Raw genomic sequence first — 23,976 nt, 5'->3', positions numbered from 1 at the left:
ACAACTCAGGAACCGAGAAGTAAAGAGGAAAGACTTATGAATTCCCTTCCCCCTTCCTACTGCCTGCAGCATTGTTGCTAACACACTCCAGTTCTCCCATCTCCAAACACACACCCAAAAGCAATCCGTTCCCCACCTTCATCGAATGTTCATCCAATGCAAACCCAGAGGGAGCAGCCATGCTGCTGAGCTGTTTCTGACAGGTGTGAGAGACAGGGATGGGCCTCAGTTAGTTCCCTGACTGCATATTTTATTGTCCTGGAAAAATTACTGGAAATAAAAACAGGAAGTGACATTACCAGGCAGCTGGCAGGAAGTGCCACCACTCACTTCCCATTTCTGCGACTTAACGTCTTCAACCACACATGTAGGATTTCAATAATAATTGTTGTTTTTTTAAATGATGTTTTTTTACTCTGTTGAGTCATTTGATTTTACTGTAGTGTCCCAATACCTATTAGGGTTTTTTTTTAAATGTCATGAATATAAAGGAAAGGGTAGCATAAAATCCCTCCTTGGCAGCTGTACTAAATCACTTAACCTGTAAGGGGTTAAGAAGCTCAAATAACCTAGTTGGCAGCTGACCAGAAGGACCAATGAGGAAAGAAGACACTTTCAAATCGGGGGTGGGGGGGAAGGATTTGTTTGTGGCTCTCTTCGTTTGTTCCCTCTCCTGACAGAGGGAGAGACCAAGCAGGTACAGCATCTCCTGAAAACATACCTGGAATGATCCATCTAAAATTACAGAAATTGTAAGTAGGGCAAGGAAATGCATTAGGTTATCGTTTGTTTTGGCTTGTGAATTTTCCTATGCTACAGAGGTAGTTTTATTCCTGTTTTTGTAACTGTGAAGCTAGTCCAGAGGGGAATCCTCTGTGTTTTAAATCTTTTTATTACCCTGTAAAGTTACCTTCCATCCTGGTTTTGCAGGTGTGATTATTTTACTTTTTTCTTTATAATAAAGTTCTTCTTTTAAGAACCTGATTGATTTTAGTGTCCTAAAGATAAAGGGTCTGGTCTGTACTCACATTGCTAAGGCAGTTAGTTGGTATATTATTCTCAAGCCTTTCCAAGAAAGGCTTTTGGGGGAAATAGGGATTCCAAGTGACCTCCAATAATTTTTGTGTAAATCACTTGGTGGTGGCAGGAATACCATCCAAGGGCAAGTAAGGAATTTGTGCCTTGGGGAAGTTTTTAACCTAAGCTGGTAGAATATAAGCTTAGGGTGTCTTTCATGTGGGTCCCCACATCTGTACCCCAGAGTTCAGAGTGTGGGGGGGAACCCTGACAGCAGCCCATATTAATGTGCTCGTTAAAATGAAATCAATTCTGAATATTAAAAACCAAACCATCACCACGTGCAATTACTCAGAATCTGTGCATGTGATTTTCATTTTCCCCCTAGTGGCAACAGTTAAAAATACTTGGTTAATTTCGTTCAACAGCAGATTCTGTTGTGTACTAACTTTCACTCAAATAGTTTATTTTGTGAGGTAATCCCCAAGAAGCAGTTGCGAAGCAACATCATCTATTCCCCAAGGACAGTAACTATTATACACAGAGTGTAGCTATGTTTAAACCCAGCAGGTCCCAGAGCCAAATGGTTATACTGCAGCTTTATAATCCCACAGCCTGAGACCCATAAACCCTGGAGGGTTGAGTTGTAGTGTCGACATACCCTTAGAAAAAGGTGTGATTTCAGCTCCTCATCTCCTTTTGCCCACTTCTCTCTCTTTTTTAGCCTTCCTTGGCAATGACAGTGTTTGTGCTGCAGCAGATTTGTTATCAAACTAAAATTTGATAGGTTTGCCTTGATGCCCATATATTCCCTTATGATTAAATGTCATAAATTCTCGTACAGACAAATACTCCTGCTGTACAACTGATCCTCATGGGATGACTCCTAGAGTAGCAGCCATGTGGCCAAATCATTAATCTGAGCGTGTGCTAGATTTCTTGTAATAGGAGGGCAAAGGGAAGTGAGACTATGCAGTGAAAAGTCACCAAAGGGGGTGAGGTTTTTTTTCCCTCTCTTAGTCCCTCTGTATCTCTTTGTTTCTAATGAATGAGCAGACAGGCCTCTGTAGAGACAGAGGGGAAAATTTGCTGTTGCTTTCTTACAGGGCCTGATTTGAAGACCACTGGAGGAAATCCAGGGCCGGCGCTTCCATTTAGGCGACCTAGGTGGTCGCCTAAGGCAGCAGGATTTGGGGGGGCAGCATTTTGCCGCCCTCCGCAGCAATTCTGCGGCAGGGGGTCCTTCTGCGCTCCGGGTCTTTGGCGGCAATTCTGCGGCGGGTCCTTCACTCGCTCCGGGACCCGCCGCAGAATTGCCGCCAAAGATCGGGAGTGTGGAAGGACCCCCCGCCTAGGGCGGCAAAAACCCTGGCGCCGCTCCTGAGGAAATCAGAAACCCTCCATTGCCTTCAGTGGACTTTGAGTCAGGCCCATCTCGACTTTCCTGAGTAGAACCATGCTCCTCACTGCTCCCATCGTTCCTTTATTGGGCTGTTCTGTGCTCGCAGAGCCCTGGTGTTGCAAGTGTGAGTCCACTGATCTGGTGTGTCCCTGCAGTGCTGTTGCTAATCTCCTGCTTTGTTGTAACCCCTTAGCAGTCACGTGGTCTGTTCTTTGAGGAGGAAAGTTCGCACAGCTTCCTATCTGCACTTCCTCCCTTTCACACATGCCCCCTCTGGCTGGCTAACACACACACCCAACCAAAGCATTGACATCCTTAAAGCCCGTCCTGGTGGAAATAAATGGGACCCGCGCTGCGGTGATCTTGCATTGTCAGAAAATACTGCTCTAAAATAAAGGCCTCAGCCATGCCTCCCTGTAGCTGAAAATCCAGGCCATCTAATGTAAACATCGCAGGGCTGGCTCCAAAGGTGGCTTCACCAAACAGATTGCTTGTCACACACTAGATACCCAAACCTTTCTACCAGGCACCTTGTTGAGGACAGGGGGTTAGGGACTGCGTGCTGGCTGGGAAAAAAAGCCATTCCAGGCTCAGGAATAGTGCATACACACACGCCCCTGGCCACAGCAGTCTGGTTTACTGGGAGAATAGGGATAAGGGAACCCCAGGAAAAAGCCACACCCACGAGATGCAACTATCACCCCAATGGAGCTCGGCGTATTATTATTGCAATTGAATCCAGTGCTGGTGAACTGTGCCGGACTAACATTGGTGTTTGACATCCACTCTCTACAGAGCAGATGGCGCAAGCTAACCCAGCCTTTCACTAATAAGTCTCAGGCCACTAGGGGTTAAGAGGATAGCACAGTCACCATCTCTGGCTTCCACTTAGCCACAAGCTGTGAGGTTGACTTTTCACACCTGCCTGGGGGCTGAAGCCACAGTGTGAAGTGCATTTAGACATCACACAGCAATGAGGCATGGATGACTTTTGGTCACTACCAACAGCAGCTGCATTTGAATTGGTGACCAAGCAGTGAAAGGCTTCTCAACCTATTACCAGTCCCCTGAGCCAACCAGCCCTCTTAGCATTTTGCATGAGGCATTCACCATCCTTCACACTTTCGCCCCCAGGCAGTTTCACCTAGAGCCAGACCCTCATGCAGAACTGACCCCGAATGGTGCTTTTTGTGTGCAAAGTCCTTGCTTTGGCAAATCTCCTACCGACCACTTAAAAAGCTTAGAGGTGATCTGAAAACATAACAGTAATGGAGTTTGTGCACTTGATAGAAGCTTTATGTTGTAATAATAAGGCCTGGCAGGGGAAAAAAAGCTTTATTTTCCTGGAAGTGAGTCTAAAGCATCTTTGTTTTTGTGACAGATATTTAACTCTGATGCCTGGCAAACAGATTGGAGAAAAGCACGGTTGTTAAAGAGTCTGTCCTTCTGCTCCTTCCATTAAGGGTTGAGTCAGTTCCCAATCTGCATTTCTGGGTCCTCCCCAGCAGAACTCAGGCACTGTGGGAACATCAGACCTTGTTTTCCATTTTGCAAGTCACTTTTAAAATCACCATCCCAGAATGCTACTGAAAATTGAACTTTAACACGAGCAAATTCTCCTGTCAGAATCCAGACAAACCCTCAATTTAGGAGACAATGGTCCTTACCCTGATGTGTGGTGAATCACACTATGTACTATTTGGGGGGAGGGGAAGCAGGGCCAAAGGGGAAGTTAAGCCAGTTTACACCCTCCACTCCAGATCCAGGGGTCAGCCAAGGATGGGGCCGTTCACTGGATGCCTCGCTTTGAGCTGCTGTCTGTGCCCCGTAACGGCCATTCCAAGAGCTGCAGATCCCCAGAGTGAATAGATGGGAGATCCACTGGTGTTTGGCAGCTTTGCCCTGATAGTTCAGGGGCCACAATCTGCCCCCAATGAAATTAGAAGTGGAAGTATGGCACTTTAGCTGCTACACTAGCCTTGTTCTTAAATTATCCCACTGTAGGTGCAGCTCCATTGGTGGTAGCATAGCGGAAGAGCTAGTGTGTACAGAGGACACTGTCTGACCCTGTTCTGAACACTTCTAGAGGATGAGGTGCTCAAAATGCCAGTGGTCTGTCTATTCTAGTGCTCCTGCTGGCAGAGATGTGCTGGAAGTGGAAGGGGGACTGAAGAACAAGGCTGGAGAAGGCCTTTGTTCCAGATAGTCAAGGACTGCAACAGAACAGAACAGAAACAACCTCCTGATTCTGGTAGGGAGATGCAGCCCTGGCAGAGCTGTGCTAAGGGACTGTATGGGACCCCTTCTGCAACCAATGGGGGGTGAGGATATTCAAGGAGCAGTCCTGCACTGTCACACTAATGAGGAGCTGCTGATGCAAGTTCTTACTCACCAGGAATCCAGATGAATTATCCAGGAGGCAGCGGAATCGGCACACAAAGCTCCTTTCGAGGAAAGAAGAGTTCTCAGGAGGCAGCTGACCGGGCTTGTAAGTGATAACGGAGGAGCTGATACTTTTGTCACCTAAAGGATGCGGGATAAAGGAGAGCCCAAATTAACACATACGGAAGTGTGGAGACTCCCTACGAGGCTGGAACGGTGACAACATGCATCAGCAGCTGTATCTATCAAAGGTATTGCAAAAAAAAAAAAAAAATCTCCTCTTGATGGACACACTTGGTTCCTTCTGTGTAATTAAACGCCCCATACAAAAACCTGCAAGTACATGAAGAACCGGACATTTCAAAGTGAAAAGTCAGGAAAGTTCCAATGGCCTGCTCCGGGTGCAGCCCTGAGTTACAAGATCTCTCTATTGTTAACACAGGACTTCAGCCTTATTCAGTGCACAAGCTGGACACTGCATAGACAATGAGGCAGCTGTGAACTGAAACAATGAAGGATTTGCCATCTGGGAGACCTGCACATTACTGCAGCTGAGGCTTGAACTGAGTGGGGTCTGTAGGCAGCAGCTCTAGCGGACGATCTGTCTCCCCCATTGGCCAGGGCCAAACTCCTCTTGACAGCATCTGCCCAGGACTAACAGGAATACAACAGCATTTTTAAAGCAACTATCTTCTGGAAGCAGTGAAGAGTCAAAGGACACTCCCAATGGCCTTTGGGTGGTACCAGAACTGGCTGGCCAGCCAGCAGGCTCTATGGACAGTGCCAACTCCCTTTCTTTAGTCTCCTGCACCTACCATCAGGCGATGGTTCACTCTCAGGAGTGGGAGGCGGGTTAAGGGCCCAGTGAAGGTTGCGCCTGAATTCCTGCTGGTCCTCGGTGTGGATCAGCTCAAACACGCTCTGGTGCATGACATCTGTCTGGAAGGAAGCAGAGTGATAGGTGAGTCCAACTGTCCATCCCAGGCATCTGCAGCTACCACACAGCTGGGGACAGCCTGGCCTCTCGCCATCGGAACTGCCACACACACAATGGACCAGATTTCACCACCCTCACTCCCCGGGTCAGTTCCAGGGCCTGCAAAGAATCTCACCCTATTGAGATCAATGGGGCTCCCTATGGAGTAAGGTATCATATCCCGGGCCTGAGCCCGCTCTGCTGATGTCAGTGGGAGCTGGGTCAGGCCAGTGTGGGTAAAGGTGGCTGCAGGGTGCAGGGAATGATTTTGATCTATTTATGGGGTCATTCTTTATTGGGCTAAATTCTGCATCCCGCACCTCCATGGCATAGTAGGCAGCCCCTGCAAAGGCAATGGAGCTACCTGTTGGAGCCAGAACTCCGCAATGGACCCAATTCTGCCACCCTTACTCACCGTGGGGAAGGACCTGGTTCTTCAGTGGGACCATTTGGGGCATAAGAGTGAGTCAGTGTGGAAGAAACTGATTCAAGTATCAGCGGTGCAGAATAGAGTCTAATCTGCTCAAAGAATCCCAAGAAAACAGATCACCATGATTAATTCTGCCTTTACCCTGTCAACACTTAAAGGGTGAGATTGTGGCTCTGGACTCCACTACACAGGTGTGCAGTCACAAGCTACCCCAGTGTCATTAATATGCAGTGTGTTTGCTGGCAAGATGAAGCATGTTTAAGCAGAAAAAACAAGCAATGCTGGACCAATAAGGTAGCTCTGATAAGAACAAAGGCCAAAAAAGGTTTGTAATGAAGTCACACGTCATAACAAAGATCTGACCTCATTTCCCTGCATGAGACAGAAGAACAAACAAACATGATTTACAAAGAGCAGATCAGAATAACAAAAATCAGAAACACTGCCCTCACTGGCATTTTGACACGCTGTCATTCACTAGAATTTGCTGCAACTTGCCAACTAAGTTAATCCTCAAGATCTTCACATTTAAAATAATAAGACAACTTCTGAATGATGAAATATAAATAAGGTTTAGAATGCTAGAGCCTCATACTGGAGTCATTTAGCTAAGTCCCATGAACATTATAGAAGCTTTGTACTGGTTATATTTCAGTTTATTATAATGTTTTTTTTTTTAAATGAAAGTACATTCTGCATATTGAAAGAAACATTCTTAAAGCAATTTGACACCTCTGCAGCTGATTTATGCATATGCTGTACAGTACTTAGATTATTTTGATACCAGTAGTACTGAATTGATTACTTAGAAAAAAATTTCAAACTAAGAAAAACAGCACTAAATCTGTTCCATTGCCTGCAATAATGCAGAGCTATTAATAGATGTCAACTTCACTTATTTTTGAAATTCATAAAGAAAAAATTGCAGATACTGTCAGAAACTAGAGTTCACTTTGCCATGATGGATACAGCTGAGGACTGGGAGTCAAGAAATCTGAGTTCTAATCCTGGCTTTGCTACTGTGAGTCCTTGGGCAAATCACTTTACTTCTTTGGCTCAGTTTCTCCATCCGCAAAATTGAGCTAATAATGCTTACTTTGCGATATATAGAGAATGAGAAGCACTATATATAAGTGCTTTATTTGACTTCCCTACATGTTAAGGCAGGCAAGTCAATATCTATTCCCCACACACAGTTACTGCAATTGCATGCACACCTCAGGTATCTGTGCACAGCAAAGACCAGTGCTGGAGATTTGGATGTGCAATTACAGGATCCAATCCTGTGTTTAAGGCTATTAAATATGTAAATTAGTTGAGCAGTTGCATTTATTTTACTCATGCAGTTGTGATCTGGCCCTGTTTGAAAATCTGGCCCTCCACTTTTAAGTGCCCATTTAAGAGGGGCTGTCACCACTTGGGAACTATTTCAAATCAGTCATTTGATAATAAATAAATCTTATTTATCACTGAGATTTGAGATGTTTTTTCAGTGCTGCTTTTGGTAATCCTGAAAAGCAATTTGTGTTTAGAAAAATCCCTCTCTTGCCTGATCCTGCACAGAAGTTCAGACGCTGAATTCGTGACACTGCTAGCTTTTAAATGATACACTCATTAAAACATGTCAATTTTGGTTTTAAGAACAAGCAACTTGGCTTAGTCAATTAAAATCTTCTGACCATGTTAGGAAAGGGACCTTCTGAGGTATCCGTGGTAATGCTGGGGCCTGCAGCCCTGACTCCAGAGATTCTCCTACTATAGCCTGAAGGCACAGTCCAGTGGTGGCTGGAGGTCAACTTGTCCTGCATGGCCTCTGTAAGGTCTTCCATGACAAGCCTGCCAATATTTACCTATCTAGATATTTATAAGGCTTCCATGCCCATGGCATTTGAATACCTCTCAGTTACTGACATATTTATCCTCACAACACCCCTGTGAGGTAGATGGGAAACTGAACTCAGGTTTCCTGTGCCTCAGGTCAGTGCTTTAAACCACAAAAGACCATCCAAAAGAGCTTTGGCCTTCTATCGGTTTGACGAAACATACAAGGCAGATGGAGCCAGCAGGGAGCACAGTGCTGGATGCCACAGCCGAGGAAAGGAAGAAGTCTCCATGCTGGCATTCCTTGCAGGTGAAGAAATCAGCTGTGAGGCTAGCCTGCCAACCTGATAGCATGAGGATCTACACAAGATCCCATCAAATGGATCTGGCAAAGCAGAGGAGAAAAGTCCTACTGTGTGATTAGAAGATTATGGGTTCGCTGCAGGATTCCCTATTTTCCTGGCAAAGGGAATATTCCCTCTTTAAGGCTATCCCAGTTAAACTGATTGAAACTATAGTAAAGAACAGAATTATCAGACACCTAGATTAACATGATTTGAGGGGGAAGAGTCACCATAGTTTTTGTAAAGGGAAATCATGCCTCACCAATCTACTAGAATTCTTTGAGGGGGTCAACAAGCATGTGGACAAGGGGGATCCAGTGGATATAGTGTACTTAGATTTTAAGAAAGCTTTTGACAAGGTCCCTCACCAAAGACTCTTAAGCAAAGTAAGTAGTCATGGGATATGAGGGAAGGTTCTGTCATGGATTGGTAATTGGTTAAAAGATAGGAAACAAAGGGTAGGAATAAATGGTCAGTTTTCAGAATGGAGAGAGGTACACAGTAGTGTCCCCCAGGGATCTGTACTGGGCCCAATGCTATTCAACATATTCATAAATGATCTGGAAAAGGGGTAAATAGTGAGGTGGCAAAATTTGCAGATGATACAAAACTACTCAAGATAATTAAATCCAAAGCAGACTGAAGAGCTACACAAAACTCTCAAAAATCTCACAAAACTGGGTGACTGTACAACAAAATGGCCGATGAAAATCAATTTTGATAAATGCAAATAGGAAAATATAATCTCAACTACTGATATAAAATGATGGGGTCTAAATTAGCCGTTACCACTCAAGAAAGATCTTGGAGTCATTCTGGATATTTCTCTGAAAACATCCACTCAATGTGCAGCGGCCGTCAAAAAAGTGAACGAATGTTGGGAATCATTAAGAAAGGGATAGATCATAAGACAGAAAATATCACATTGCTTCTATATAAATCCATCATACGCCCACATCTTGAATACTGCGTGCAGATGTGGTTGCCCCATCACTAAAAAGATATATTGGAATTGGAAAGTAAATAAGGAAGTGTTATTTCCTCCTTCTCATAACACAAGAACTAGGGGCCACCTAATTAAATCAATAGGCAGCAGGTTTAAAACAAATAAAAATAAATATTTCTTCACACAACGCACACTCAGTCTGTGGAACTCTTTGCAGAAGATGTTTGTGAAGGCCAAGATCATAACAGGGTTCAAAAAAGAACAAGATAAATTCATGAAGGATAGATCCATCAATGGCTATTAGCCAGGATGGGCAAATGGTGTCCCTAACCTCTGTTTGCCAGAACTGGGAATGGGCAACAGGGGATGGATCACTTGATGATTCCCTGTTCTGTTCATTCCCTCTGGGGCACTTGGCATTGGCCTTTGTTGGAAGACAGGATACTGAGCTAGATGGACCTTTGGTCTGACCCAGTATGGCCATTCTTATGTTCCGACAAAACATTTTGAAGAAAACAGAAGTTTTTCCATTTTTTGTCAGAACAGTTTTTGCAAAATGTTTCCAGGTTTCACTGAAAAACCTGAAACCCACTGGCTGTCAGCTATTTCCCAGGTGAAAGGATATGTTCTACCAGCTAAACCAAAAAAGAAAGTCAAAGGCCAAAGAGAAACCATTTTAAAAAGTGATGGGACATCCTACTAACCTGGTGAAATCCAAGATAGTCTTGAATCGTGTGCGAGGAATAAAATATCAACCCTTCAGACGTCACCACCAGCACAAAGCCATTAAGAGCCTAGGAGAGAGGGGGACAGAGTGAGCACCAGAACTTAGCTCCCAATCCAATACCACTGCATGTGGATGGAAACCAAGAGAGTCGAGAGGTCAGGTTACCCTATGACAGCTTTCTGATGGTCAGCTGCTAGTGGGGATAAGAAAGTAGTGAGGGTAGGACAACAGCGTAGACAGTTGTGAGAGACTGTCAACTGGCCATGTCCTGGAGGCACCATGGTAGGAGTGGGCCTGGAGGAGGACAGGCTAGTTTGGGGAAGGCGTTCCATGCATGAGGGGAGGCTTGGCAGAAAGTGGGGAGGTGCTGCTGGGGAAGCAGACAAGTGAGCAATACAGACTGGCATGGCAGGCAGGGCTGGAGCAGTGAAGCATTACATTTTCAGTTGACGCAGGGCATGCATGAGGGGATAACGGACAGGCTGGCACATGGGAGTGGACAGCGAGTGAAGGGTCCGTTTGTAAAGCATCGTCTTAAAGATGGCAGCTGAAGCCACGTATGAGGGCCAGATCACCTAGAGACAGGGTGCACCAGGGGAGCAGCAACGGGCTATGCACAGAGCCCTGAGGGACCCACCCAAAGTGACTGCTGTTCCATTAAAGAAGGTTTGATTGATCTAGTCAAACAACACACGAGTGGACAGACACATTCAGTTACAAAACCACTGAGCTAGCTCAGCACTGGCTCGATGGACTGTGGCTTCCCTTCGCCAGTGCTGAGAGATCAGAGAGACTGCAAAGAACTGCTCAGTGTATACAGACAGATGTAGCCCCATGTGACATCCTATTACCTCTCTTTCTCCAAAATATCTCCCTGGACTGCCTGCTGGCTACCTCTGCTTTCACTTAGTGCACAGACACGGTGTGCAACAGCAACACATAGAAACAGGCAGTTAGGGGAAGTCTTTCCAATGTCATCTTCTCTGCTACAATTACCCTGAACTGTTCCTCCTAGACCTACCTCTCCGTGCTATAGGTGAGGGGAAAGCATCACTCATTTTGCACAGTTCATAACTTTGAAAGTCAGTTCTTTCCACAGAGAAACTGTAAATCATGCTTGAAAGTAAATACCGTGGGCCAGACCCTCCAACCACCTCCAATCAGTTGCTTTGCACTGACCTAAAGGGGCTGTTGGGGATTCTCCAGGTGGTGATAAACTGGGACATTCAGACCTCCAACATGCAGGGCACAGCTGAATGTCTCCTGATCCCTGATTGGTGGAATGGTCTCTAGAGAACGTTACTGTGGACGTAACTTAGAGCAGCTCTTAGGCTGCTGTAAGTTACACCAGGGTTGAACCAGCAGGAGGAGCAGAAAGGTGGCTTAGTTCCACTCCTCTCAGGTCCTGATCCCAGCATTGTTCTTATGGCCCCATATGTTTAACGCCTAATGCTGGGATAATTACTTCGCCTAAAAGAGACAGTATTTGTGATACTGTCAGGAGGGAGGAGAGATTGTAAACCAGTTTGTATTCCCCTTTAACACTAGTTTAACAAAAAAAAATAATAAATCTCTAAAATAAGTACACATTTGGTTTACACACAGCACGTTGAAGCTATTTCAGTCCTGGGGGAATTCTGTGCCGCTGCGCATGCAGAATTCATGTCCCCCTGCAGATTTCTTTTCTTCCCCGCAGAAAATTATGGGGAAACAAAAGGGAAGCCGCAAGAGCAGTCACATGTCAGCGTGGTTTCTGGTGCCGGCGGAGAGTTAAATCTCCATGGGGGTGGGGCAAGGTTGGGGATGCCCATGGGTGCATTTTGGAGTAACAGGGGGGCATAGCCTCCTCAGACAGAGGCGAGGCATGCAGGGGGAAATGTGGGGTTATGTGCTACTGTCCCCATCCCCATTTCTGTGAGTGCAGAGCTGCCCGGGTGAAGGAGGGGTCTGCTACAGCTAGCTGACTCTGCCACTGGATACTGTCTCCTGGTCCTAGTGTTGGTTTTCTCCCATTTGTGCACTGGGAGCATTTCTGTTTTCTGTACAAAGGGGAGTATCTACGGTGGGTCAGGGCAAGGAGGGAGGACATGGGAAAGAGGCAGTGGGGAAGGAAGGGGGGATAGGATAGGGCAGGGAGAGGTGGATGGGGAGGGGAGGAAGAGGGAATGGGGGAGAGGCAGTGGGGAAGGGGATAGGGTAGAAGTAGGAGCCCAACATGCAGTGTCCTCTCAGCCACCCTCACAAGCCCTCTGCACCCAGACCCCCACCCCACTGAGCCCCAATCAGCTGCACCTGGATCCTACCCCACAGGCCCCACTCCCCCGGCACCTAGACCCCCTGCTGAGCCCCAACCACCTTCACCCGTAACCCCCCATCCAGATCCCTCACAGAACCCTCTCACCCCACCCCTGGATCCCCCCACACTAAGCCCTCCACACTTGGATCCTGCTGGACTGAGCCTGCATGTCCCACACCTGGTGCGCCTGGCACAGGGGAGCAGAGCCTCAAGGTGTTTCAGGGGCAGGCCTGGCCCTTGAGCTGTGTCAGGGTCAGGTGCAGCCTCACCACCGAGTCCCTGTCCGGAGGGGGGGAGGAGGTGGCAGGGGCCTGCAGGGTGATCTCCACCCTGCTACTAACAGAGGTAAGAGCTACTTTGCAGGACATTTGTTCTCATCATTTCTACCAACAGCACAACACACAATTTAGTCAGTTTGCTATGCTGGGGGGAAAAACACGTTTTCAGTAAATACATGTGATGCTAAAGCAGCCTCTGTCTTCTGCTACGTCACAAAGTCAAGCCCCTGCGATGCTGCGCTGTCATTTTACAGTACACGTGCAGTCAGCTGCACACACCAGATATTTAACACCAAATATCATTCCCCTACCAGCGGATTGCCACCTCTTTATTAGACAGCAAATACACAGCCAGTATTTGTAGGGGTGGTTCCACCCGTGCTCAGTGTTTGATGGACCTGACCCAAAGCCAAATGACGTCAGTCAAGAGACTTCTATTGACTTCACTGAGCTTTGGATCAGGGGATATATGCCTAATGCTTAGAAGATGGCACACACATCCCAGCTCCCTAAATTTACTCCCCGCCTCAGAAAAATGTACACAGTGGACTGGAACATCACCCAAAATGGACCCAACTATTCCCTCAATATAAAGCATCTAAATATAGTCCTAATCTGCTGATCCTATTAGAGCAACATGGCGCTAAGAAATTTTATTTCTTTTAATATTTGAACCTCTCGGTCAGTTTCCCTATAGTTTTGGTTGGGGCCGATACATTTTAGCAGGCTGTGAACCTGAACAGCATGCTTTATTTACAGTGGGTTGAATCCTGAGGGTTGTTTTCTCAAGTTTTGCTCGATTTTTATTTAATCTTTCCTCAGACTAATTCCCTCCGAGCACAAAGATTGATATGAAGTCAGTGGAAGCATACACTGAAGAATGGCTGCAGGATTCAACCCACCATTATTTATTTTTATTTCCTACATATTTCAAGTAGGCTCGTCACCAAACCGTCTTGGTGCCATTTACACAATTTAATTTTGAAAGTACAGTACTTTCCCCTTCCACTTTCTTAAAGGCCAGACACAGAAGAGTAGCCAGGACATCAGTCAATTGGCCTTGTGCTCCTAAATGCCTTAAGAATGTGGGAAAAATCTCCCATGAGGGTCCTGAAGCAGAGCTGAGTCTAATAAGACTGGGATTGTGCATCACTTTAATGATAGGAGCATAGATGAACTCAGCTCAGAGGGAAGTCATAGCATCTGCCAGGAAGCATCACCTGCACTATTTTCCTCTTGGGCTCTACACTTAGATAATGCCCTGTTGCTACCATGACACATCTCACTACTCTCTAAAATCTCCCGGAAAGATCTGAGCAGAGCCAACTTAAAGCAATTCCATCCAGTCCCAGTATTCCACTGGTGTAAGGCAAGATATCAGAGGTCCTCGTTGTAGACCCAGACATAAAAACAGCCATATCGGGTCAGACCAAAGGTCCATCTAGCCCAGTATCCTGTCTACTGACAGTGGCCAATGCCAGGTGCCTCAGAGGGAGTGGATCTAACAGGCAATGATCAAGTGATCTCTCTCCTGCCATCCATCTCCATCCTCTGACAAACAGAGGCTAGGGACACCATTCCTTACCCATCCTGGCTAATAGCAATTAATGGACTTAACCACCATGAATTTATCCAGTTCTCTTTTAAACGCTGTTATAGTCCTAGCCTTCACAACCTCCTCAAGTAAGGAGTTCCACAAGTTGACTGTGCGCTGCGTGAAGAACTTCCTTGTATTTGTTTTAAACCTGCTGCCTATTAATTTCATTTGGTGACCCCTAGTTCTTGTATTATGGGAATAAGTAAATAACTTTTCCTAATCCACTTTCTCCACATCACTCATGATTTTATATACCTCTATCATATCCCCCCTTAGTATCCTCTTTTCCAAGCTGAAGAGTCCTAGCCTCTTTAATCTCTCCTCATATGGGACCCGTTCCAAACCCCTAGGACCCATTCCAAACCCCTACAGACAGGACTGTGGCTAGATGTCTACAAGCAACGCAGATTGAAATTTAGTTCTGCTCTAAAAAGTGACTTGGTAAATATGACCCCCTTTCTCAATTGGCCTGGTTCTGGTTTGTATTATTCACATTCATATCCACTTACTTTAGTCAATCACATTTTTACTGATTTAAAATCTTGTTAGCCCTGCAGAGCCAACATAGTTGTGACTAAGTCAAGTTCTATAACTGCTTATGCATCAGCAACAAATGCCTTGCTAAGTTCCCATCAGTCACACTTATGAAAGGCTACTGGAGACATGGCAGTTGCAGGGCCAGATTAACTCTCCTGTGGGGCTGGGGCTACTAGATTTTGTGGGGCCCCTCGGGGTTTGGAGTGGGGGAGTGGGCTCAGGGCTGGGGCAGGGGACTGGGGTGCAGGAGGGGGTGCACCTCCAGCTGGGGGAGTGGGCTCTGGGGTAGGGTCAGGGATGGGACGGGGGTTGGGGTGCAGCAGGAGGTTTGGGTACAGGCTCTGGGTGGGAGTTTGGGTGCAGGAGGGGGCTCAGGGCTGAGATGGGGTTGGGGTGCAGGTGGGGGTGCGAGGTCTGGGAGGGAGTTTGGGTGCAGGAGGAGTCTCCGGGCTGGGGTAGGGGTTCAGGAGGGGTGTGAGGTGCAGGCTCCAGCCAGGAGGAGTTTACCTCATGTGGCCTCTGGTCAGTGGCACAGCAGGGCTAAGGCAGGATCCCTGCTGGCTCCACGCTGCTCTGCTCCCTGAGGTGGCTGGCATGTCTGGCCTCTTGGCAGAGGGACCAGGCCACTCTGCACGGTGCACGATGCCTGTGCTCACAGGTGCTGCCGGCACAGCTCCCATTGGCTGTGGTACCCGGCCAATGGGAGCTGCGGAGCTGGCGCTGGGGGCGGAGGCAGCACGCAGAGATTCCCTGAACGCCCCTCGTTGGGGCACATTGGTGAGCCAGCGCTCACGACTCCAGCCCTGGGTGGGGGATGACACCGAGGCTCGGGGACCGGTGTCCGGCCCGCGGTGTGGAGGCTTGCCTCAGGCTGGATGAAAAGAAGCAGCAGACTGCCTCCAGCCTGCGGTCCTGCAGGAGCCCCCTTAGCCTGAGGCCCTGGGCTGCAGCCCCTAAAGCTCCTGCGTTAATCCGGTCCTGGGCAGTTGCCTGGGTATCACTGAAGATGTAGTGAGACTGGCAGAGCCATTAGTATCAGCCAGAAAGAAAGAACCCACCCTATCTCAGGCCTAGTCTTCACTTACCGGCTGGTCCGGCGGCACGCCATCGATGTTCTGGGATCGATCCCGGAAGTGCTCACAGTCGGCGCTGGTACTCCAGCTCGCTGAGAGGAGTACGCGGCGTCGACGGGGGGAGACTTCCGGCCGCGTCTGGACCGCGGTAAGTTCGGACTAAGGTACTTCGAATTCAGCTTCGTTATTAACGTAGCTGAATTTGCGTACCTTAGTCCGATTTGGGGACTTAGTGGGGACCAGGCCTCAGAGCCCAGGTTGAGGTTGCAGGGCTGGGGGACAGACAAACGTATCTTTTTTACTTGTAACCTGAATACATTTCAGCCGGAGTGCGCTAAGAGGCAATAACGTACAACTCCACGGAAACATTCTTACACTGTAGAGAGAAGAAGCATAAGGGATAGCTCAGTGGTTTGAGCATTGGTCTGCTAAACCCAGGGTTGTGAGTGCAATCCTTGGGGGGACCACTTAGGGATCTGGGGCAAAATCAGTACGTGGTCCTTCTAGTGAAGGCAGGGGCTGGACTCGATGACTTTTTGGGGTCCCTTCCAGCTCTATGAGATAGGTATATTTCCATATATTTATACTTCCGGGCCTCAGCCTGCAGGCCCTAGCAGCCATCCAGGAGCTGTCTCTACTTCTCCTGGTCTCCTTGCAGCACTGCTTTGTCCCAAATGCTGGCGCTCCTTCCTCCTGCTAGGAGCCTGGTCTTCTCCCCTGAAGCTCCAGTCAGCTACTTAACTCTGTTCAGCCCTGCAGCCCTTCTTATATGAGCCTACCGGGCCATGATTGGCTACTCCTCTCAGCTCCTTTCTAATTGGCTGCCTCCAGTGCAGCCTCCCTAGGGCTGCTTTTAACCCCTTTTTCTGCCTGTGAGGGGCAGCTGCCCCATCACATCGCCTTTTAACAGATACAAGTACTGAAGCCTTTCCAATGCTGGCAGAGCTGCGCTGACCTAGCAAACACAGAAGGTGCCTTCTGTTGTGTTTTGTCACAGTTATGAACCTATTCTGTCTAATCTCTTAACTCTATCCTAATTAGAGCTGATCAAACATCAGGAAATTCAGATGTTTCAATGACTGTTTTCATCCTGAATTGAGACAATAACTTGTTTTGACATTTCTGATTGAAGTGAAATATTGACATTCCTGAGTTCAACACTGAACTATGTCTGAATTGTCACAGTGCCTCAAGGGAGCTGAAGTTTAGGTTCCTCATGCTCCCCATTTTCCCGTATGGACTGCATCTCCCATGATAAACTGTGGCCCTGATGTGCACATGAGGCACAGAGCACTTTAAGCCAGAGGTGCATCAGGGTGAAGGGTAAATCAACCAAGACAACTCAAGCAGACACAGATTAATATTCAACTGACCTGAAATGAAGTGTTTCAATTTGGTTCTCAAAAAGCTAGAATGTCTCAATTTGAGATAAAGAAATATTTATTTTGGGCCAGGTGTTTTTTTTTAATTAACAAAAAGCAAAGTTTTCTGGGGGCAAATTTCAATTTTGTGGCAACCAAGTTTTTAGCAACTTCAATAATTAATCCATTAATAATTTGCCAAATACACAATATCAGACAGCTGAATATTTTCAGCTTGTATTTTACATATTCCGATTAAGATGCTCATACTCCTCTCTCTTGTAGGCAGACAGCAGTAGAGATAGACTTAAGTGCACTGATACCAGAATTATTTCCTTCTCTCCCTCCCTCCCCAGAGATATCTCACAAGCTCCCAAAGCCCAAACATGGCATATAATGGGGGACAAAGGCCCAAAATAGAAGCATAAAAAAGAATTATTAGTATGAACTAGGGCTGTCGATTAATCACAGTTAGCTCACGTGATTAACTCAAAAAATTAACTGTGATTAAAAAAATTAATTGCTATTAATAGCACTGTTAAACAATAGAATTCCAATTGAAATTCATTAAATATTTTTGGATGTTTTTCTACATTTTCAAATATATTGATTTCTATTACAACACAGTATACAAAGTGTACAGTGCTCACTTTATATTGTTATTTTTTATTACAAATATTTGCACTGTAAAAATGATGAACAAAAGAAATAGTATTTTTCAATTCACCTCATACAAGTACTGTAGTGCAATGTCTTTATCGTGAAAGTGTAACTTACAAATGTACATTTTTTTTTGTTACATAACTGCACTCAAAAACAAAACAATGTAAAACTTTAGAGCCTACAAGTCCACTTAGTCCTACTTCTTGTTCAGCTAATTGCTAAGACAAACAAGTTTGTTTACATTTACAGGAGATAATGCTGACTGCTTCTTATTTACAATATCACCTGAAAGTGAGATCGGGCATTCACATGGCACTTTTGTAGCTGGCGTTGCAAGGTATATACATGCCAGATATGCTAAACATTCGTAAGCCCCTTCATGCTTCGGCCACCATTCCAGAGGACATGCTTCCATGCTGATGATGCTCGTTTAAAAAAAATGCATTAATTAAATTTGTGACTGAACTCCTTGGGGAAGAATTGTATGTCTCCTGTTCTGTTTTACCCACATTCTGCCATAAATTTCATGTTATAAAAGTCTTAGATGATGACCCAGCATATGTTCATTTTAAGAACACTTTCATAGCAGATTTGACAAAACGCAAAGAAGGTACCAATGTTAGATTTCTAAGGATAAATACAGCACTCGACCCAAGGTTTAAGAATATGAAGTGCCTTCCAAAATCTTAGAGGGACGAGGTGTGGAACATGCTTTCAGATGTCTTAAAAGAGCAACACTCCGATGCAGAAACTACAGAACCTGAACCTCTAAAAAAGAAAATCAACCTTCTGCTGGTGGCATCTGACTCAGATGATGAAAATGAACATGCATCCGTCTGCTCTTCTTTGGATCGTTATTGAGCAGAACCTGTCATCAGCATGGACGCATGTCTCCTGGAATGGTGGCTGAAGCATAAAGGGACATATGAATCTTTAGCACATCTGGCACGTAAATATTTTGTGATGCTGGCTACAACAGTGCCATGTGAATGCCTGTTCTCACTTTCAGGTGACATTGTAAACAAGATGTGAGCAGCATTATCTCCTGCAAATTGTAACCGAACTTGTTTGTCTGAGCGATTGGCTGAAGTAGGACTGAGTGGATTTGTAGGTTTAAAGTTTTACATTGTTTTATTTTTGAATGCAGTTATTTTATGTACATAATTCTACATTTGTAAGTTCAACTTTCATTATAAAAAGATTGCACTGCAGTACTTGTATTAGGTGAATTGAAATATACTATTTCTTTTGTTTTTTACAGTGCAAATATTTGTAATAAAAAAATAAAGTGAGCACCGTACACTTTGTATTCAGTGTTGTAACTCAAATTAATATATTTGAAATGTAGAAAACATCCAAAATATTTAAATAAATGGTATTCTATTAGTGTTAGTGCGATTAATTGCGATATATTTTTTTAATCGCACAATGAATCGCAATTAATTTTTTTAATTGCTTGACTGCCGTAGTGGGAGCAGATGAAAGTAATCCAGGATCAGTTCTTTAGCCTGAACATTCTCATTTGTGATCCCTGTTCTGTAATTCAGCCTTTCTGATGGGACTAAATCGAAAGTAATGAGATCACAGCAGGCCTGCGTAGAGTGGCCAGAAATATTTGTCTAGAACAACAGACACCCGCTTATTTATGAGGGACACTGTGGTGGGGCAACTGCCCCACCCCCTGAGAAAAGGGCTGGAACAGGCCTTTGAAGCTGTGCAGGCTGGCAGCCAATCAACAAAGGCCGGTGGGGAGCCAATCATGGCAGGGCAGAGGCAGCCAATCAGGGCCGGGTGAGGCTCTATATAAAGGCTGCCTAGCAGGCAGAGAGGCAGTCTCTCCTTGGCTGGCAAGGGAGAAGGACCAGCTCCTGAGGATGGAGCTAGCACCTCAGACAGAGCAGTGCTGGACAGGCTCGGGGAAACTAGAGAAAGCTCCAGCCCTGTTACCTGCCAGGCTGTGGCCCCTGCTACAAAGGGCCGAAGAGGTGCACAGGGCCAAAGGGGAAGTGGCCCAGAGAAGTAAAGCAGACAGGAGGGGAACGAAGGAGGGCAGAAGGAGGCTGCTGCTAGAGGGTCACTGGGTCAGGACCCAGAGTAGCAGGTGGGCCTGGGTCCCCCTCTTCCCCCCGTTATACTGCACCTGGCCACAGAAGACGGTGGCCAATACAGACTGCAACTTGCCCCTGAGCTAAGGGGCTAGACTTTGGGTTGTGGCTGGCCATGGAGGCAGGTGCGAGTCCCAAAGACTGCTGTTAATCCCTCTCCCCCTGCCCCCCCGGAAGTCTGGGGTAGTGGGCACTGCTGGAGGGCAGTGTCCTGAAGAGGACACCGCCGAGCTGAGAGCAACTCGGGTCGCAGAGCAGAGCAGAATGGACAGCGGACAAGACACCGTGCACTGAGGGCGCTCTGCAGTGGACAGAGCTAATTCCCGGAGCAACCAGTGGGAGGCGCCAGTGGTGGTGAGTCTTGACCCCACCACAGGCACTCAAGAGGTACTCACACACACTCCACGCCCCCAGTTCCTCTATGTGGAGGACTGGGAAGAGTTGCTCTTACATCCGGTGTGGTCAGGAAAGTAAAACCAACAAGCCTGTGTATTTAAATGGCAAGATCCAAGAGATTATTCAGGCAAAATGGATCACCCTCAGAAAATGAAAATCCAGCCCAAAGGAAGCTAGGTAAAATATAAGACAAAAGTTCGCAGATTCTAAGGCCAGAAGGGACAATTGTGATCATCTAATCTGACCTTTTGTACAACCCAGGCCAGAGAACTGCCCCAAAATAATTCCTAGGGCAGATCATTTAGAAAAACATCCAGTCTTGATTTTAAAATTGTCAGAGGTAGATTGTTCCAATAGTTAATTACGCTCACCGTTAAAAGTTTACACCTGATTTCCTTTGCTGGATTGTGTTAGACCTTTCTCTGCTAGACTGAAGAGATCCATTATTAAATATTTGTTCTCCATGTAGGCACTTATAGACTGGAATCAAGTCACCCCTTCTCTTTGCTAAAATAGACTCAAAAGCTTAATCTCTTTATCACTACAAAGGCATGTCTTTTAATCTTTTAATCATTCTTAAGGATACAATTCTGTCATGGAGGTCATGGATTCTGGAAATTTCTGGGACTTCTTCTGGGTAAGGGCTGGAGCAGCGGACTGGAAGTCAGCCCCAGGGATGCGGCGCAGCGGCCGCCAGAACAGAGTGGCGATTGGGGTTGGGTCAGCTCCCCTGGGACTAGAGCAGGAGCGGTCAGCCCCTGCTGCAGTAGCAGTGGCAGGGCTGGAGCAGCTGCAAGCCCCGGGAGTGCTCTGTTTGTCCCCACTGCACCAGCATATTTTTAGTAAAAATCAGGGGCAGGCTGCAGGCTTCTGTTAATTTTTGTTTATTCCCTGCAACCTGTCCCTGACTTTTACTAAAGATACCTGTGACAGAATCCTAACCTTAATCATTCTCCTGAATCATTCTCTGAAACCTCTCCAATTTATCATCATCCTTCCTGAATTGTTTGCACCAGAACTAGTGCCAAATGCAGAGATAAAATAACCTCTCCACTCCTACTTGAGATTCCCCTGATTATGCATCCCAGGATCACATTCGCTCTTTTTGGCCCCAGAGTCACACAAACTTTATATGAGGAGAGACCGAAATGATTGGGACTGTTTAGTTTAGACAGCAGATAAATACAAGTGGTCAGGCATATAAAATAATGAATGGAATAAGAAAGAGGGCAAATTGTGTACTCCTGTTTACCTTCTCTCTTCATACAAGAAGAAGGGGACTTTCATCAACTGAAAAGCAGTACATCAGAAATGTCATTGAAAGAAGATGCACAATACATACTTAACCTGTGGAACTCATGGCCGCAAGGTTTCGTTGATGTTAAGGACTTATTAGGATTCAAGAACATATACACGGTGACAGAGAGAAAATAAGAAATTATAAGGGCTATAAAACCTCCTGATCCAGGATGTAAGCAGCCTCTAAAAGACAGGTAATAGGAAAAATTAATAATTTTCTACTATGGTGCTTTCTTTTGCATCATCTGGTACTACATGCTACATAAAGCATTTTGGAACAGGATTTTTATATATAAGCCAGAAGAGCTAATTTTACAGGATTCCATTGGGGAGCATGTATAAGCAAACAACAATACACACACATAAGAGCTATAGCCACCCACCCACATGTCCCTATGAATACAACTGTCTATTTTGTATAGAGCTATCTACAATATCAAATGCCATATAGTAAAATATGTATACTCATTCAGGCACATTCTAAACCCAAACATAGTGATACTAACTAGATGAGTGGTATGTTCTGTTTTTATCAAATAAACACTTAAGTTCTTTCGCCTGTGCGGAATACAGAGCACTAAGAATTCCCAGCACAGCTAATGCAGCCACCAATATAAAATTTTAGATGCATTTTTAATGGTACACAACTTTCAGACTTTATGGTTCAAAGGCTTTCCACCTTCTTCTAGACTTCAGTGACAGGAAAATCAACAGTAAAAGGGGAATGTCTGTATTCCCAAGCAGGAATTTGCATTGGCTTGTATATTTTTAGCCAGTCCCCCACCCCTTTTCTTCAGGGGAGACTAAATTCAAACCTTCTCAGTAGTCTTTGCTTGTGTTGGTCTGAGGAGGTCCCCATGTTGCCTTCAGGGCAGCACAGCTGGGTGTTAAATAAAAGATGGGAGGCAGTTCAGAAATGAGGCACTGTCTTTAATGAGCATCTGCCAGAAGCAACGCTTCTTTCATCACAAACCCTTCTGCAGTGCAGTTTCCTGAGTCGGGCTCTATGTATTGCTAGGGATTTTGAACAGTCATTGGCTGGTTCAAAGGGCGGCTAGCTCTAAGTTAACATCTTCTCAGAGTCCAAGCAGAAGTTGAGGTGGAAGATCAACACCACTGATCTTGTATCTCCATGGCACACTAGATGTGTGTGTTAAGATATGCTCTACTTCAATCAGGAATTATTTAGGGAAGTGCTCTGTTTTATACTCTGTTTTAGACTAGATGATCACAATGGTTCCTTCAGATCTATGAATATAGCTATTTGTCTGAATTCACGGTAGCCTTAGGATTTTACTGGTTTCAGAGTAGCAGCCGTGTTAGTCTGTATCCGCAAAAAGAACAGGAGTACTTGTGGCACCTTAGAGACTAACAAATTTCTTAGAGCATAAGCTTTCGTGGGCTACAGCCCACTTCTGGAACTCCTGCATTTGCTTAAGCAGATAACAGTTGTCAGTTCTGAGAGGATATTTGCTAACATCAGCATCTGAATATCCCTGTGATGTTCCATGACATGTAGCTGTCATGACTGTCTGTGATCTCAGTTCTGGGACACGATGACCTATTGAGCTTGCAAATTATGTGACCTATATTGGCTCCTGATTTAGGCCCTAATACGGGGCAATATTACACCCTTCTCTGTTAATACCCACAGGGCTGTCTCAAAGAAATCTGCAAGGTTGGGGTGCTCTCTTCCAAGCCCTGGATATCTGCAGGGAAGAGACGCTCTATGCTGCAGAGGTGCTTTCTGCATTATGCTGTTCTCTGAGGCTCCCCTCCAACCTGGAAGCATGGTTTCTGTCATTGACTATTCCAGCTGCCCTTGCTTTATATTCCCACTGCAGAGCAAAGGGACAGCCAGGAACAGGAGTCAATACACCCAGTGGCAAAGCCATGGGGATTTCCGCCAGCATCCAAGAGGAGCACCCTGAGTTAAGAGGCAGCTATTTCTTGTCTCTGCCCGCACCACACTGACGCCAACCACCCCAGTCAGCCTTGGGTACGTCCAGAGACTGCTGAGCAACACATGAGCAGGCCTTGTTGGCCTGGATCCCCGTAACAGGGTCCCGCTCCACACAGTCTCCCTCCCTGCAGAAACTACACAGGCTCCTCCAGGTGTGCACTCAGCGACCTTTTATTTGTAGTTCCCTCCACCAATGTCACCAGAGTCCCCCTGCAACAGTCTGTTTACAATGTTAACTGAGCTTTTGGCCCAGGCACTAGTACCTGAGGGGAAACAGAGGTCTCCTTACTCTGAGCCCTCTGTGTGACTTGCCCCAGCTAGCCTGGTTCCCCCTCGCTCTCCCTGCGCTCCCCTCCTGTGCCT

General features: G+C 46.1%; 1 protein-coding gene across 1 annotated transcript in view; it reads right to left on the bottom strand.

Moving 5' to 3' along the window:
- Positions 1–23,976, bottom strand: part of LOC128845779 (aryl hydrocarbon receptor-like) — a 121,634-nt gene that overhangs the window by 17,337 nt on the left and 80,321 nt on the right. The window contains exons 4-6 of the mRNA XM_054044792.1: positions 10,023–10,112; positions 5,617–5,740; positions 4,812–4,942 (exon numbers count right to left, since the gene is read on the bottom strand). Coding sequence (XP_053900767.1) covers positions 4,812–4,942; positions 5,617–5,740; positions 10,023–10,112 — 345 coding nt within the window. The remainder of the gene's footprint in view (positions 1–4,811; positions 4,943–5,616; positions 5,741–10,022; positions 10,113–23,976) is intronic.

The sequence above is a fragment of the Malaclemys terrapin genome, chromosome 11 (assembly GCF_027887155.1).
Source record: "Malaclemys terrapin pileata isolate rMalTer1 chromosome 11, rMalTer1.hap1, whole genome shotgun sequence".
NCBI classification, from domain to species: Eukaryota; Metazoa; Chordata; order Testudines; family Emydidae; genus Malaclemys; species Malaclemys terrapin.
The sequence above is the reverse complement of the archived record's forward strand: the minus strand, read 5'-3'. Positions and strand labels throughout refer to the sequence as shown.